The sequence below is a fragment of the Uranotaenia lowii genome, chromosome 3, assembly GCF_029784155.1.
Source record: "Uranotaenia lowii strain MFRU-FL chromosome 3, ASM2978415v1, whole genome shotgun sequence".
Lineage (NCBI taxonomy): Eukaryota > Metazoa > Arthropoda > Insecta > Diptera > Culicidae > Uranotaenia > Uranotaenia lowii.
In genome coordinates this window covers 109,680,354-109,696,769 of record NC_073693.1, presented here as the reverse complement: position 1 = coordinate 109,696,769, position 16,416 = coordinate 109,680,354, and the positions used below count along the sequence as shown (strand labels likewise).

The 16,416-nt window shown below is 39.7% G+C and overlaps 1 protein-coding gene across 1 annotated transcript; it reads right to left on the bottom strand.

The window, feature by feature from the left end:
- Positions 1 to 194: 194 nt before the first annotated feature.
- LOC129757149 (E3 ubiquitin-protein ligase RFWD3) lies at positions 195 to 15,399 on the bottom strand. The gene is made up of 3 exons (XM_055754275.1): positions 15,215 to 15,399; positions 14,362 to 15,133; positions 195 to 1,969 (listed from the first exon to the last, which is right to left on the bottom strand). Exons 2-3 carry the CDS (start codon positions 14,987 to 14,989, stop codon positions 438 to 440), a joined length of 2,160 nt encoding a protein of 719 aa, XP_055610250.1. The 5' UTR covers positions 14,990 to 15,133; positions 15,215 to 15,399; the 3' UTR covers positions 195 to 437.
- Positions 15,400 to 16,416: the final 1,017 nt, after the last annotated feature.

Below are 16,416 nucleotides of genomic sequence, written 5' to 3'. Positions count from 1 at the left end.
ACAGGCTGGTTCACCTCTGACAATCCAATGTTGAATATACTTAACTTTGAAAAAGCTGCCTCTCACTGATATATTCAATTTGCTTTTTGTACGCACACGGATTTGATTGCAGTTTTTAAGCCTACAGCTACAACTTCAATAAAAACAACCTTAACGCTCGATCAAGGATGGTCATCGAAATCAACTGGTCTCAGTTTCAAATGTATGGCTTTATTTGTACGAATGCAGTAGTAAAAAAAATAATCACGTTCGCACTTCCTAACCTATTCTTAGCAACGTGGTCTCTTCCTTAATTTGGTACATTTGGAAACTATATTTGGGACAACCGCAACTACGAAACTCTGCATATCCATTCCTCTTTCTATCTTTTTTTTCTCTTTCTGTCTTAAATAATCAACACAACAACTCGCCAACTAAACCGAAAAGAACTTGTACTTTCACTCGGAATATGCTCTGAACACACGGCACTTGCTATCGGAAAGTGCCGCCAAGAACGTTTGGTTATCAGCGTAGATCGGGCACAGGTCCCACAAGACCTCCGACACCGGCAAACATTGCTGACGTTGGCCGGTTTTGCTAGTACTCCAGGTGGCCAGCTGCCGATCGTCCTGAAGGTAGGCTGCTACCATGGTATTATTTTCGTCCAAGCTGATCTGGGCGCTGCGGATCATGTTCGGTTCCACCACCGAACCAGTTATGGTATGAACAATATGCAGGGCACAGATCGAGTCCAGCTTGACCAAACTGGCCAAAATGTAACGAGCTTTCGGATGACGACTGCTTGGTCTTGTTGTTATCATAATGAAGCCTGTTTTTTCACAGTAGTTCATAGCTGTGAAAGGTCCGTCTACATTCAGTCGAGTTGATTCAACCCTCTGTGCAGCGGTGTACTCGAAGAACCAGCAGGAGGTCAGCTTGCATATTAGAAAACCTCCGAATGGAATCGAACTACTGGCGGATACCGGACAAATGTTAATGATGGGCGAGCAATCCCCTTCAGTACGGAATTCCTCAACATATTGGTTGGGGTTGCGGATGTCGTATACATAGGTCCCACCGGATTGGGTTCCCAAGTACAGGAATTTACTTCGTTCCTGATCAAAGGCACAAGACCACACATTCGCGTCCGAGGGTGTAAAAGAGATCACGGAACGATTATTGAAGGAAAACAATTTTACAGACCGTTCACTAGTTGCTGCAGTGAACAGATCGTCCTCTACATCGATGGAAATATCACGGATCATCTTGCTAGATACATGCAGCACGGACGAATACTGGAATGCTGGTACATCGATGAATTTGATCGAATACCCGGGAAAAAGATTCTGGGTAGACTTTTGTGATACCAGCAAATGTTGCCGTTTACTACCGTACGCCATCACGCGGCAACCCGGCTCCCGACACAGCTCTATAGTCTTATCCAACGAAATTTTATAGGTCCTCATAGCTTTTGCTATCCCACTGGATATTTCACCCATCAGCGAAGCATTCGTTCGCAGCTCCCCTACGCCCCGCTGCTCGTACTCCTTCAATCGAGCTCGTAACTCATTGGCCACCGTTCGCTGTACCTCCAGCTCCATTCGCGACACTTGCAACTCCCCGGCTAGTTTACTCACCTTCAACTTTTCCTCGTCTACCTGTTGCCTCAGTCGAATCTCTTCCGAGTTGTCCACCGCTCGAACGGCCTTCGCGTACAGATGCCGGATGTCCCGCAGGTGTGCTTTCGTCTTGCAGGTGGCACAGCACCGGGTCTGCATCGGGTTGTCCTGCAACCAGCGCTTGATGCACATGTACCCGAAAAGATGTCCACATTTGAGCGATACCAGCCGGTGTTCGCCGGTCAGGGTCCAGCTGTCCAGACAAATCGAGCAGATGGTACCGTCGTCATCGTCGTCGTACTGCGCCGGTTCGGTGGGTTTCGGAACCGGCGGAGGAGCTTTCTGGGGAGTATTGATGCGTCGCCGTTTGCCTGGAATCGGAACAAAAACAGATTTATTCATGAAAATTTTTCAAATCTTTATACCCCTAACTGAACTGTATATTGAATACAGTATTAAACTATTAAACAACACAATTGTGGCCGGACATACAACAGATCACTGTTGAAGGACTAACGATTCTTCGAAACAACAGCTGAAATACCTCGCAGTTATGGTTGACAACCGAATAAAATATGAACACTGTTATGAAAATGCGTTGAAAGTCATCGACTCTTTGGATTATGCCGATCTACAATAGTAAAAAAAAATAGCAAGAGACGCCTTCTCGCGAGTGTAAATCTGTCGAAACTTCGATCTGGAAGAGCTGACTGGAATTTCGTCCTAGAGGTAGAGTGAGTCCAGATTTACATTAAATTGCATGTTTTCAGCGCTCATAAAATCATCTCAACAGTATCATGGGCATATTCACTTCCCGACGACTTCATTCTGGCTGAAGGAAAGAGTTTTATGAAGCAAGAGCAATAAGAGGAGGTATACAATCTGTTCTGTCGTAAATCCTATGGAACATCGTTAATTCCTAAGACATATTGGTAAGTGAGTGGAGTTCTCGAAGAAACGAAAATACATCAAGTTGGTTTTAAAATGCTTCCCGAACCAGTTACGACTAGAATGTTTGAAGCACGTTAAATTCAATTGCGAGCAAAATAATTGGCCATCCATCAACTCAAGAAACGAAAGTTATAACTGCCAGTGTATCAGTAGATGATATTGGTATCATCGACGAATTCCTTGCAAACATCATTGTTCATGGTATTACCGAGATTACTTTTTAACCAAACTCAACGTCTTCGGAATCGAGAGGATCTATTAGTTCGATCTCCATTGGTGCAATCCAATACCCTACCCAGTATCGACAATGGCTTTATCCACGCTCTTCGATTTTCAGACGCATAACTCTTCGAGAATTTTTCCAGTACAACCTTTTGCCGTTTGGGATTGAAACTGCCCCTGCTGCTTTCCAGCGGATCATTGACAGTAAGCTAGACGGCATTTCGTACGCGTCTGTTCTCCACGTAAAGGGCGGCGTGCGCAGGCAACAACGTCTTGGTGGTGTTCGGGACTCGAAACAGCACCATCATGACGGTCCTCCAGCGAGATGATGAGGTTAGCGACTGCGAAAAACACCTAGCAACGCGACAAAAAGGGACCAGCGATTGGAAACTTGAAACATGTAACTGCCGTTCTCTAAATAACATAGGCAGTACCCACGTGCTCTTCAATGTATTGAAGAGCCGCAAGTTCGACATCGTAGTACTGCAGGAGGTATGCTGGAAGAGTTCCACGATGCGTGCATTTCGAAATGGTCATACCATCTACAAGGGCTGCGGTAGTTGAGAATCAAGAGCCATCAACATTATACTTGTAAAGTGGCGTGGAATAAAAACTCGTGTAGTATGGTTGAAGTAGAAACTTAGAATAGAATTTATTTGTTGCCGATCACGTTTAAATAACCGACAGAAAAACATATAGCTTAGATACAATTTGTTTATCTTGACAACGGATTCATAGGTTTCTATGATTATCAAAAGCTCAACACTCCTTCTTAATCTATGATTCCTTCTTGAAATCTGCCACATGATTCCCTCCTAGGTCGTTTACCTGGCCTTCCAGGATATCGCTACTCTCATCGTGATGAAGATGTGCCCGATGGTGGATTTCGAGTATCTGGATCCGCAGCTTCGCCTTGTATCGCTGGGGTCGGTCATCGGATTTTTTTTGCGCTTGGAACCCCATTTGATTCGAATCGCCGTCCTGCCCAGATCCCAGGTTCCGTTTTAAGCAAGCCTGTTCACTCCTTCATAGCGTTGGTGCAGTTTATTGGCTCGTTCTCCTTTTCGTACTGTAAAGGACCAGGACCAGTAACAGGACTAAAAAAACAAATTCTTTATACTGGCCTGGGAAAACGCGCTCCCTACCACCAAGGCCGGATTAAGGGGGGGGGGGGCAAAAGGGGCAATTGCCCCCGGGCCCCCCGGCTCAGGGGGGCCCCCCGAGGGAAAAAAAGTTTTAACATAAATTTAATAATACTAGTTTAATTTCTGCAAATCTATGAAAAGAAATCAGCACTAGAAAATCGGAATGAAAACTTTAAATATAACAACTAAAGGGGCACCCGTGAAATAATATCGAGAATAATTTTTCTCTTACATGAGTTTAGTGGCCCCCTCGAGTAAGCAGTGAAGGAGTTTTCCCGCATTTCGCGTGCTGAAAATATCAAAAACGTGATATTGAATTTCAAAATTTTCAACCCAAAATCTGGACAAAAATAGTGTAAACCGAATTCGAAAAAAAATCGAAAAAAATTAAAAAGAATATGAGTAAAAAAAAACTAAAATTTTAATTTTTTTTATCGAAATATGTCAGTCAGGATATTCTGTACACAAAAAGTAAAACAAAGAAAAAAAATCTTCCCATTTTCATTGCATACACAATAATGATCTTAATTATTACTTTAACTTTAAGTAATAGTTACTGCACTAAAATAACAGATAATTTCGCCAAAACTGGCCAACAGTGCTAAGAGAGAGCAGAGAAGCTTTATGATAAACATTTCAGTGTGAAAGATCAACTTTTATACTTTGTATATGTATAGTTATAGTGCTATTTTTTAGTCATTTAATGATAAATTTTTGATATTTAAAAGGATGGACATTTTCCTAGAGTAAGCCCTTATTGGATAAATGGATAGGAATCCTATCAAATGATTGATTTTGAAGAAAAAATGCAAATGCAAATAGTGGGACGGCCTAGGGGAATGTGTGAAAGTGAAATTTCATTTGTGTTTTGAAGCTAAAACTATTTAGCGATTATTATAATTTTTGCCCTAGATGTATGCAGCATAATTGTTCTTTTTTTCGATTATACATGTTTTTAAAAGAAAACGTTAAAAATCAAGGTGAAATTGAGAAATTAGTATTTGTAAATAATGTTGAAGGTGTTTTGTATAGTTTATGATCAAGAAAATTCGTTAAAACCGTCAAAATGAAGACTGATCAATGTTACCCCAAAGCGTTAATTCCTGAACAGTGACGAAATCGATTTTTAAATCAAATTTAAAGCAGTCAAATATTTTTTTGCAACCATGTTTTACGTTCATAGGAGTCCAGTACTGGTTTTAAAAATATGAAACATGCCACATTCTCCTTAACAAGAAAAATGCATATCATTTTCCAACTGATTATTCTCAAATTATCATAAAAATGCTCTTACAGTTGAGTTTATAATATTATTGAGTGATTCTCTTAACATGAATATTTTTATGTTTTCAATCTTATCTTTTTCCAGAGTCAATTAATAGAGATTGTCAAGTCTTGTGTTGTTTCTTGAGAAACTGAGATTCAGTTTCAAAGTATTTCTAAATTTTGAGAACTCAGGATCTTTTTTTAAGGTACTACACTCATTTGGATGCCTTATTTGACTTTTTTCAATGATAACTCATTCTGTGTTTTAAATATTTAATATCTATTCTGAATTTTATTTCAATCGACCATTTTTGCACTTATAACCCTTTGGCTTTGAGGGTATGGAATGAAAATTTTGTTACGTTTAGAATAACAATATGTAAAATTTTTTTTCGTTATCTGATGAGAAAGATTATGATTCTCATCAGATGAAAAAAATTGTTATCAAACATTTCATGAAAACATTTTTTCGTGTTTTAATGAAATAAAATTGAAATTAACATTCGATGCAATTTTTACTTTGACTCTGATTGTAACTTAGATTTTATTTTTAATTTAATTCTTATTTCGTTTCTCAAAACGTGATTTGAAGTTATGGTTTAGATTTGAGACACTGAATTGTGTTTCTAAACATAATTTAAGTTTTGAATTCCTAAACTCTTATATCTGTTTCTCTCTAAAACTTGATTTCAATTATTTTGTTCATTTTTCGAATTTTGTATTCTGTATTTCAAATGCTCATGATGCTTCCCAATTGTCATTAGGTGAATATTTCTCTATGAAACACAAATCAGACGATCAATGATAAAATAAAATTCATTTAAATTATCTATCCGGGAATTTTCCTGAATCAGAGAATTGTAATTGGGGATAAAGGTTGAAAAGATACCAGAAACTATCTTCTATGCAGTAATAATGGCTTTTTGAAGACAATATACTGAGCTCTTTCCCAGTTCTTTTACACGTTTAAAAATGTTTTGCATTCTCCGGGATAGCATTTGAAAAAAAATCGAATCAAAGGGGCCCCCCGAGAAAAATTGCCCCGGGCCCCCCGATGGCTTAATCCGGCCCTGCCTACCACTGTGCCTAAAACTTAGCTGACCAACAAATGGCCTTGTTTTAGTTGCGGCGGGAGCGCAACATCAAGCTCCACCACACTTGGTTCAGCTTCTAGACGTTCATCTTGCAGGGCTTCGACTTTTGGCTCACGCTCCGGAACCACACTTTGGACGTCTATTCCTCGGTTGATTCGGCTGGTTTGGAACCACATCGCATAACAATTCCATTAGCTCTTCTGATGTTTCCCCTGGAATCGACTTCGCCGGTTTCCCTTGGTTGAGCCGGTATAGCCAAATTGTCTTGGATCCAGATGCAACAACGTCACCATCTTCATCCAGGACCTTGCAACGACCGGCCCGGAACACCACTGGAGCATAATAAGCCGAAAGACCTTTCAGCAGCAAGGATGCCAGCCACTGATAGTTGACGTCGAATCCAATTTCTATCAAATTGTCGGTTGTCCTTGTCCTCTACGTTCTCAAAATCTTCCAGTTTGACCGACGTCAGTTTGTCCAGTAAACCGCACCGTCGGTTCAACCCATCGTCCTGGAATGCCTTCACCAGCTTGTTCCAGGCCTCTTGTGCTGTTTCCGCGTTCCTCACCAGACTAAAGTTGCTCTTCTCGATGCTTAGGCAAATGGCAGCTAACGTTTGCTCGTCCATGTCCTGATCCACATCGTCGCCATCTCTCGGTTGATCCGTCCCTTCAGCTTCTCAATAGCCGGCAGACTCACTGAACTTCCATGATAACGCACACCGACCACAGGTTGCCTTCAACCGTCGCCTTGGCCGGATTGGACACTGCCAGTACCGCTTCTGCTGATGCTTGAGCCATTGCCGCTTCCTTCGTTCCGGGGACCATCATCTCTGGGAATCTCTCATCTCACTTTGCTTTAACTTCTTTGAACAAACTATTCTAAGCCCATAACCACTTGTAAAGTTGCGTGGAATAAAAACCTCGTGTAGTTTGGTTGAAGTAGAAACTTAGAATAGAATTTATTTGCTGCCGAGCACGTTTTTATACCCGATAGAAAACATATAGCTTAGATACAATTTGTTTATCTTTACAACGGATTCATAGAAGATTTTAACGCTCAGGTCGGCCAGGAGGAACAATTCAGACCGACAATTGGAATATTAGGCGCGCACCAGCTGACCAACGAAAACGACTTCAGCCAGGCAACGACGCCAGCCGTTAGATCCGGTGGCGAATGATCAGCGGAAGAACTCTACAAACAACTGCGGTCTACAAGACTTAGCCCTCGCTCAAAGTATAATCTGTACACAACGACCATTAGACTGGCTGTCCTCTACGAGTACGTGACGAGGATATTGCTCAAGGAGGACCGGCGTACACTTGAAGTATTCGAGCGACGAGTGTTAAGAACCATTTTTGGCGGCGTGCAGGAGAACGGAGTGTGGAGGCGAAGGATGAACCACGATCTCGCGCAACTCCACGGCGAACCCAGTATCCAGAAGGTGGTTAAGATTTTTTTTGTTAGGTTGAGTTAATCCTTCTTTTTGGATGTACTTATAAATATTTAACGCTAATTTAATTAAAACCTTAATATACGCAGGTGACATACTTCTCTCTATCTCACCTTTCTACGGTACGCTCGTGAACACTTGCAAACTTTGAACATCCCCCTTCTTCCCCAATTCTGTCCTAGAAAACCATCTCCCTTCCGCTACTGGAATGACAAAATCACCACAGTTGGCTTCAGTTATTCCCGAAAAATTAAAGCAGGCTAATCATTCTCAGTTGTTCTTCCCCACTTCCATCCTCTAATCGCCCAAAAATACCCTTCCTTTCTTACTTCTACACTGATGGATCCGAAAGCGAAAAAGTTGGCTGCGGTATCCATGCGACGCCGAAGCCTATACAATAGGCGATGGAAGCGAATTTGGGTGATTGTTTTGCATCACTGCAAGTGGGATGCAGCTAACATTTCACCCAACTTTTGACAAATCTTACGGGTTTTTCTTGAGGAGAGAAAGAATAACTTTTCGATTACATCGCCCATACTCTATACCCTGGAAAACAATTGCCCTGACACAGGCCGCTCTGCTATTTTCACCGACTCGACCAGCGTGCTAGAAGCTGTTTCTGCTTGCAACTTCAAACACCCATGGGTTTCCTCAATCACTGATCTAGACGTCCGAATAAAATGTAACCATAGTCTTTGTTCGGAATTGTAGAACGAAAAACTATTTTTCGTAGCAGCTTGTATTACAGCAGCTCAAACTGTAAATTTTATTGTACAGGATTAGTTATTGTAAATATTTTTGATTTGTGTGAATACCTACAAATTTAGTTTCCTTTTCCAATTATAAATGTTCTGTGTTCAGTGCGTGTTTGTAAGATAGAGCAGTTTCCTAGTTTAACAAATTATAGTTGTATATTTAATAAAGAATATTTTGCACTTTAATGGTCAACTTACTTATTCCGGTATTCCGGATTCGGTAATTTTTTTACTGCTCTTATTGAGACGGTCCGAATGACTTGCAGAAACAATGTTGTAATATTTAAGCTCGAAAACTTAGTTCTAGGTAGGAAATAAATTCATTTAGAATAATCAATTTAAGTTATTTTGCATGATTACTCACGGATTGTAGTGTAATATGTCCTAAGAAAATCCTCAAAGATAACAAAATATATATCACCAACTTCTAACAGTGTTCGCGTAAAATATTTTACTCTAGCTCGAGATGCTCTACTTTCAGAAAAAATGTGGTTTTTTGTGATGTCGGAAATAACACTTGTCATTGAATACATGGGCGTTCGAGCGAAGCAGTTTTCTGGTGGGTTCATTTTATAGCAAAAACCAGGGGTTTCAACAGTCTTGATACCTGGACACGAAGGAATTCCCGGCAACGAATACGCGGATCGTCTGGCAACCGAAGGAGGTAAAATGGATCCTCCACCAATTTCCGTTTCCCAGAAAGATGCCCAAAAATTGACAATCTACAACATCCAGCTCGCTTGGGACCTAAAATGGGATCAAAAACTGCACCGAAAAATGGAAAGATCAGCCAAGTCACAGAGTGGTCCTAAATAAGATCGGCCATACCCGATTGACTCATGATTTTTTTTTTACCAAACCGACCCTCCTAAACGCCCCGCATGCAATTGCCCAAGGCGGCATCCATTAATTACGATGAATGTTGGTTAATCGCCGCGATGTATTGTTGTTGAATTTAATCGACGTTTTTCGGCGAGTTTTACAAATTAAAACTGTTTTTTACCAGTTGTCCAGACGTTTCGAGCTACTTTGGCGTTCGCTCCTCTTCAGTGGACACTAAAATTTATTTTAAATTACAATTTAATGCTACAATTACAATTTTTGATTTCAAACTTACAAATTACTGGCTTTTGTCCATACTAATTTATTCTGGCTCAGTTTGTTTTGGTTTTCGTTTACATTTGTGTGTCAGTGTCTGTGTTAATTTGGAAATGACGGGGTCATATGCTGTTTTAAAATTACATGAATCTCGTTGTCTGTTTACAACATTGTTGTCCCCTCTTAGTTTTATGTAAAAAGTTTCTGTAGTTATTCTTGCGTTGTATCCTGCTACTCTTTCTAAAATTTTGGTGTTTTCAAAATCAGAAACATGACCAGTTTCTAAGCTGTGTTGTGCTAAACCAGTGCTCATTTGTTTCGTTGATACATTTGTTTTATGTTGTTTGATTCGTTTTTCTAAAAACTGGCTAGTTTCACCAACGTATGATTTCTCACACTTTCCGCATTTTATTTCGTAGACCACATTAATGTATTTATTTTTTGGAATTTTATCTTTTGTTTTTGTGAAAATTACGTTTTTTATTTTGTCTAATGGCTGGAAAGCAACATTAATATCAAATTGTCTAAGATATCTGGCTAGTTTTTCACCTAAGCTGGCACAGTAGGGGATGGTTGCAAAATTATTCATAATCTTATTCGTAACACTAAGGCTATTATAAATTTGATGTGTTCTTTCTTTTATAATATTAGAAACTAAATTCCTTGGATAGTTATTAAGTTTTAGAATTTTGTTAACTGTACTCAATGTTTTTTCCCTGTAAACAGTATGTGTGAGTCTCTGCAACGGAATGAGTATGAGGAAAAAATGCGAGAACTTCTTAGTGATCAAGATACGTACGTTAGCCTTGAAAAAGATCCCACCAGTTCCACATTGAAGAAAATAAATGCCGTTATCGGTGAATGGCAAAAACAGGATTTCATTGATAAACGTACAATGTATCGATTAAAAGTTTTTCATTGTAATCCCCCTCGAGCGTATGGTCTTCCCAAAACTCACAAAGAAGGTAGACCACTTCGCTTGATAGTTTCAACAATTGGCACTGCTACCTACAAAATAGCCAAATATTTAGCAGGAATATTAAATAAAATCGCCGGTAAAACCGACCATCATATCAACAACAGCTTCGAGTTTGTTGATGAAATGAGAAGAATTTTTCTTCCCCCGGAGACGGTTTTATTCTCGTTGGATGTTGTTTCGCTTTTTACAAACGTGCCTGTCGATTTTGCGATGGAAACTATTGAAAACCGTTGGGATGAAATAAAACAACATACACATATTGAAAAATTTAGTTTTTTACAACTATTGGATCTGGTGCTAAAATCTACATTTTTTCAACACAACGGAAAATTTTACGCCCAGAAGTTTGGAGTCCCAATGGGTTCACCACTGAGTCCTGTGGTTGCTTCAATAGCTCTCGAACGGATCGAGCAGTCTGCGCTTGCTGAGCTGCGAGGAAAGGGAATCGCGCCGGTGTTTTTCAAGCGATACGTCGACGATTGCTTGGTTGCTGCCAAAAACGAGCAGCAAATGGAAATTTTGAACACGTTCAACAGTTTTCATCAAAGGCTTCAATTCACCATCGAGCACGAGACTGATGGTAGAATTAAGTTCTTAGACACAATTTTGCGCCGAGAGGAGGATGTTATCACGACAGAATGGTTCCCGAAGGATGAAGAAGGACGCTATCTTGATTTTAATTCATTGAGCCCTTTTTCACACAAAAAGAACACAGTTGTAGCACTAGTAGACAGAGCAATAAGACTCACACATACTGTTTACAGGGAAAAAACATTGAGTACAGTTAACAAAATTCTAAAACTTAATAACTATCCAAGGAATTTAGTTTCTAATATTATAAAAGAAAGAACACATCAAATTTATAATAGCCTTAGTGTTACGAATAAGATTATGAATAATTTTGTAACCATCCCCTACTGTGCCAGCTTAGGTGAAAAACTAGCCAGATATCTTAGACAATTTGATATTAATGTTGCTTTCCAGCCATTAGACAAAATAAAAAACGTAATTTTCACAAAAACAAAAGATAAAATTCCAAAAAATAAAAACATTAATGTGGTCTACGAAATAAAATGCGGAAAGTGTGAGAAATCATACGTTGGTGAAACTAGCCAGTTTTTAGAAAAACGAATCAAACAACCTAAAACAAATGTATCAACGAAACAAATGAGCACTAGTTTAGCACAACACAGCTTAGAAACTGGTCATGTTTTTGATTTTGAAAACACCAAAATTTTAGAAAGAGTAGCAGGATACAACGCAAGAATAACTACAGAAACTTTTTACATAAAACTAAGAGGGGACAACAATGTTGTAAACAGACAACGAGATTCGTGTAATTTTAAAACAGCATATGACCCCGTCATTTCCAAATTAACACAGACACTGACACACAAATGTAAACGAAAACCAAAACAAACTGAGCCAGAACAAATTAGTATGGACGAAAGCCAGTAATTTGTAAGTTTGAAATCAAAAATTGTAATTGTAGCATTAAATTGTAATTTAAAATAAATTTTAGTGTCCACTGAAGAGGAGCGAACGCCAAAGTAGCTCGAAACGTCTGGACAACTGGTAAAAAACAGTTTTAATTTGTAAAACTCGCCGAAAAACGTCGATTAAATTCAACAACATCCATTAATTACGTAACGCAAAAATGCACTTTTTTCACCCCTCCTTCCGTATGTCACAAATCGTAACGCTGCGACGCATCCCCCTCTAAAAATTACGTAACGCTAAAAAATAGCCCCCCTCCCCTACTCATTTTTTTTTATTTTAATGTTCAAGGGTAAAAAAAGAGTTTTAACAGAATATTTATAATGTTCTTCAAAATACATGCAACAAAATAAATCAGATATGGTAATATCTACGGGGTCAGACATTCGGCCGAAGGCCGATAGGCCGAAACATGTTAGGCCGAAGGTCGCTTGGCCGAGTTGGTTAAAAGGCCGACGGATGTTCGGCCGAATGGGACATTAGGCTGAAGGTTATTTGGCCTAATGGTCATTGGGCCGAATGGTCATTCGGGCCAAATGGTCATAATGCTGAATGGTCAATTGGCCGAATGGTGCTTTGGTCGAATGGTCATTAGGCCGAAAGGTCGTAAGGCCGAATGTTCGTAAGGCCGAATGGATGCTAGGCCGAATGGTCGTAAGGGCGAATAGATGCTTGGCTGAAACGTCGTAAAGCCGAATGGTCGTAAGGCCGAATGGATGCTAGAAGGTCGTTAGGCCGAATGGCCACTAGGCGGAATGGTTGTTCGACTGAATGGTCGTTGGGCTGAATTTATGATAGGCCTATAAGTTAGGCTAAATGGCCACTAGGCCGAATGGTCGCAAAGCCGAATGGTTGAATCCAGCCGTGCATCCATTCGGCCTAATGAACTTTCGGCCTAACGACATTTCGGCCTAACATCCATTCGACCTTACGAACATTCGACTTAAGACCTTTCGGCCTTGCGGCCATTCTGCCTTACGACCTTCTAGCATCCATTCTGCCTTACGACCATTCAGCATTATGACCATTCGGCCTAATGACCATTCGGCCAAATGACCATTCGGCCTTACAACGATTCGGCCCAATGACCATTCGGCCTAATAACCATTCGGCCTTATGACTATTCGGCCTAGTGACCATTTGGCTTAGTGACCATTCGGTCGAACATCCTTCGGCCTTGCGTCCTTTTGGCCTAACAGGCTTCGGCTGGATAACCGTCGGCCGAACAACCCATTCGGCTTAGTGGGGCCAAATAGCCTATTCGGCCTAATGTCCATCAACCGAATGACCCAACCTCTTTTATATCGGTTGTATAATGTGTAAATGTGTAACACTGTGTCATGTGAAGTAAGCAACAAATAGTAGCTATTGTGTCGTGTGAACTGAGCAACAAATAGTATTGTGTCATGTGAAGTGAGCATCAAATAGTAGCCGTTGTAGGTCTGAGGGTAATTGGCACAATGAAAAGTATTGTGTTGTGTGAAGTGAACAACAAATAGTAGCCTTTGTAGGGCTGAGGTTTGTCGTGATAGTGAGTAGTATGTCGTGTGAAGTGAGCAACAAATAGTAGCCCTTGTAGAGCTCAGTTTTGTTATCACAGTGAGTAGTATTGTGTCGTGTGAAGTGAGCAACAAATAATAGCCTTTGTAGGGCTGAGGTTTGTTGTCACAGTGAATAGTATTATGTTGGGCCCTACCTGTCACCTAACTTTACTCGATTCAAAAACTTTGAGCCCATGATAGTTTTTAATTGAGATTAGCATAGAATTGGCTAATAAAAGATATTTCCAAATATGAAGGTAAGGTACACCGGGGTAAGTGTGGACGGTTTTTCGGTAGTTCAACTTTAAAAAATAATAAAAAAAAATCAGTAGTGGATCAATTTTGATAAAATTACGTTCAATGTGATGCAGAACATGTTTTTTACAAACGCTCAAGAGATGAGCATGAAAGAAGCTTAAGAAGGATACCTACATAGAAGTTTATTAGGACTTCCGATTTTTATGTTTATAAACTCAGTCATTTTTTGCCTTAGAAATGAACGGATAAGTATAAATTATGGCAAAATCATTGCTATGAAAAACTTGGAAACGTTGTTCAAAGAAATTTGTGAATTCCGAGAAACTACCGGAATGACGTAGAATGAACAAATAACGATGATGATGGATTGGGGTTTTAACTATGGATTGTTCAACCCCATTACACGTCATATTGAATTTCAAAAACAGCAAAAACTCAAAAGTCTATCAAAACACTTAAAGCAAAGACATTTTATTATTAGGAATTAGGAGTTAGAATACTCACGACTTCTCGGTGATTCCCCGGCGGCAGCTGGATTCCTCACCAGCGACGATGGACCCGCCGAAAGGTTGAGCGCTCCGGCACCGCCTGCCATCCGCAGGGTGTCCTCAATCAGCACAATCGGTCCTTCCAGGGCGGCTGCCGTCAGGGCCGCCGTAACCGTGGCTGCCTGCTCGTTACCGGCCTGGTCCTGCACCACCACGACTTCATCGGTGTCGTCATCTTCCACAATTTCTATCGTGGCTTGTGCTTCCGGAACCGTGTCCATGATAAGGTTATTGTTGAGAATGATTACCGGAGACAGGAAACCTGGCTGGTGAATCCGTGCCAAGTCGATTTCCATATTAACGGTAGGCTGCTCAATTACCAGGGAAGCCTGTTCCTGGCGTGAGTCGTCCTGACCTTCGGAAGCCACCGGAATCAAATTGGCAGGTACGTAGAAATGTTCCTCCTCCTCCTGGCGCTCATGGTTAATCACCAGCGAAGCCACGGGTTCCCGGGAATCCTCACTGACGGCACCAGGATGTTGTTGAACATCAACGGCAGCTGGTGCCAGTTCATCGTCGAATAAATTTGACGACCCTCCGGAAGTGTCGTGATCAGCTGACTGTGATGTTTCCTCTGAATCCATATCGCTCAGCCAGAATCAATGACCAAACCAAGGTAGCCCCATCCACAAGCATCCGCAGCACAATAAAAACGGAGACGCACTTTTTCCCTTCCTCCAGCAGCGAACAACGAATTGAACTGCGATTTCTCTAATCAGCTGGGGAATCTACGCAACATAAAGAAAGAAAAATAAAACAACAGTTAGAGGAAACCAAACCTAGGAAAATGGCAAAGGAAACTGGCTCACCTTGGTAAACGGTCCTGGCGTAAGTTGCGTACGCGAATTCTACGTCTACGGAAATCTTAATCACAATAATTTTAATTTACAATTACAGCTAGAATCGATGATATTCTGTTTTAATTCATGTTGTAATCCACATACCACTGAAAATGAACTGCAGCTGGCTGAAGCAAAAATTTTATGCTGCGTTTTATGCTCGTAAACAAAGAGTTTGACAGGCAACACTGGGACAAATTTGATTTCAAGAACTTAAAAAACCAAATAGAAATTTAATTAAACTTAAAACTAAAATGTTTATGAAATGTCTCTAAGAAAACTATATTTCATTTAAATTTCATTTGAAAAATAAAAACATTAAAAATAAAATTCGAATATCATTACTGAATCATTTAATTGAAAAAGCAATAAATTTTTCATCAGTGTATGGTTATACATTTAAAAACACTGAGCCAAAATCTGAATTACAAATCTATATAGGTATAATTCTATAGAATCCTTGAACTGAAATGTTATTACTTTTATTACAAAAATCTGTAGAGAGAAAAACTCGGAAATGAATTGTTGAACAAAAACCTTTAACATGTATCTGCAATCTGAATCTTAAATCTGAAACTTAAATTTGAATCTGAAATCTGAATCTGAAATCTGAATCTGAAATCTGAATCTGAAATCTGAATCTGAAATCTGAATCTGAAATCTGAATCTGAAATCTGAATCTGAAATCTGAATCTGAAATCTGTATCTGAAATCTGAATCTGAAATCTGAAATCTGAATCTGAAATCTGAATCTGAAATCTGAATCTGAAATCTGAATCTGAAATCTGAATCTGAAATCTGAATCTGAAATCTGAATCTGAAATCTGAATCTGAAATCTGAATCTGAAATCTGAATCTGAAATCTGAATCTGAAATCTGAATCTGAAATCTGAATCTGAAATCTGAATCTGAAATCTGAATCTGAAATCTGAATCTGAAATCTGAATCTGAAATCTGAATCTGAAATCTGAATCTGAAATCTGAATCTGAAATCTGAATCTGAAATCTGAATCTGAAATCTGAATCTGAAATCTGAATCTGAAATCTGAATCTGAAATCTGAATCTGAAATCTGAATCTGAAATCTGAATCTGAAATCTGAATCTGAAATCTGAATCTGAAATCTGAATCTGAATCTGAAATCTGAATCTGAAATCTGAATCTGAAATCTGA

Excerpts from the sequence above, each read along its gene's own strand:
- LOC129757149 (XM_055754275.1), bottom strand. The coding sequence starts at position 14,989 with ATGGATTCAGAGGAAACATCACAGTCAGCTGATCACGACACTTCCGGA. Across the intron at positions 1,970-14,361 it reads CGGGGAATCACCGAGAAGTC|GCAAACGGCGACGCATCAAT; the intron begins GTGAGTATTCTA and ends TTCCGATTCCAG.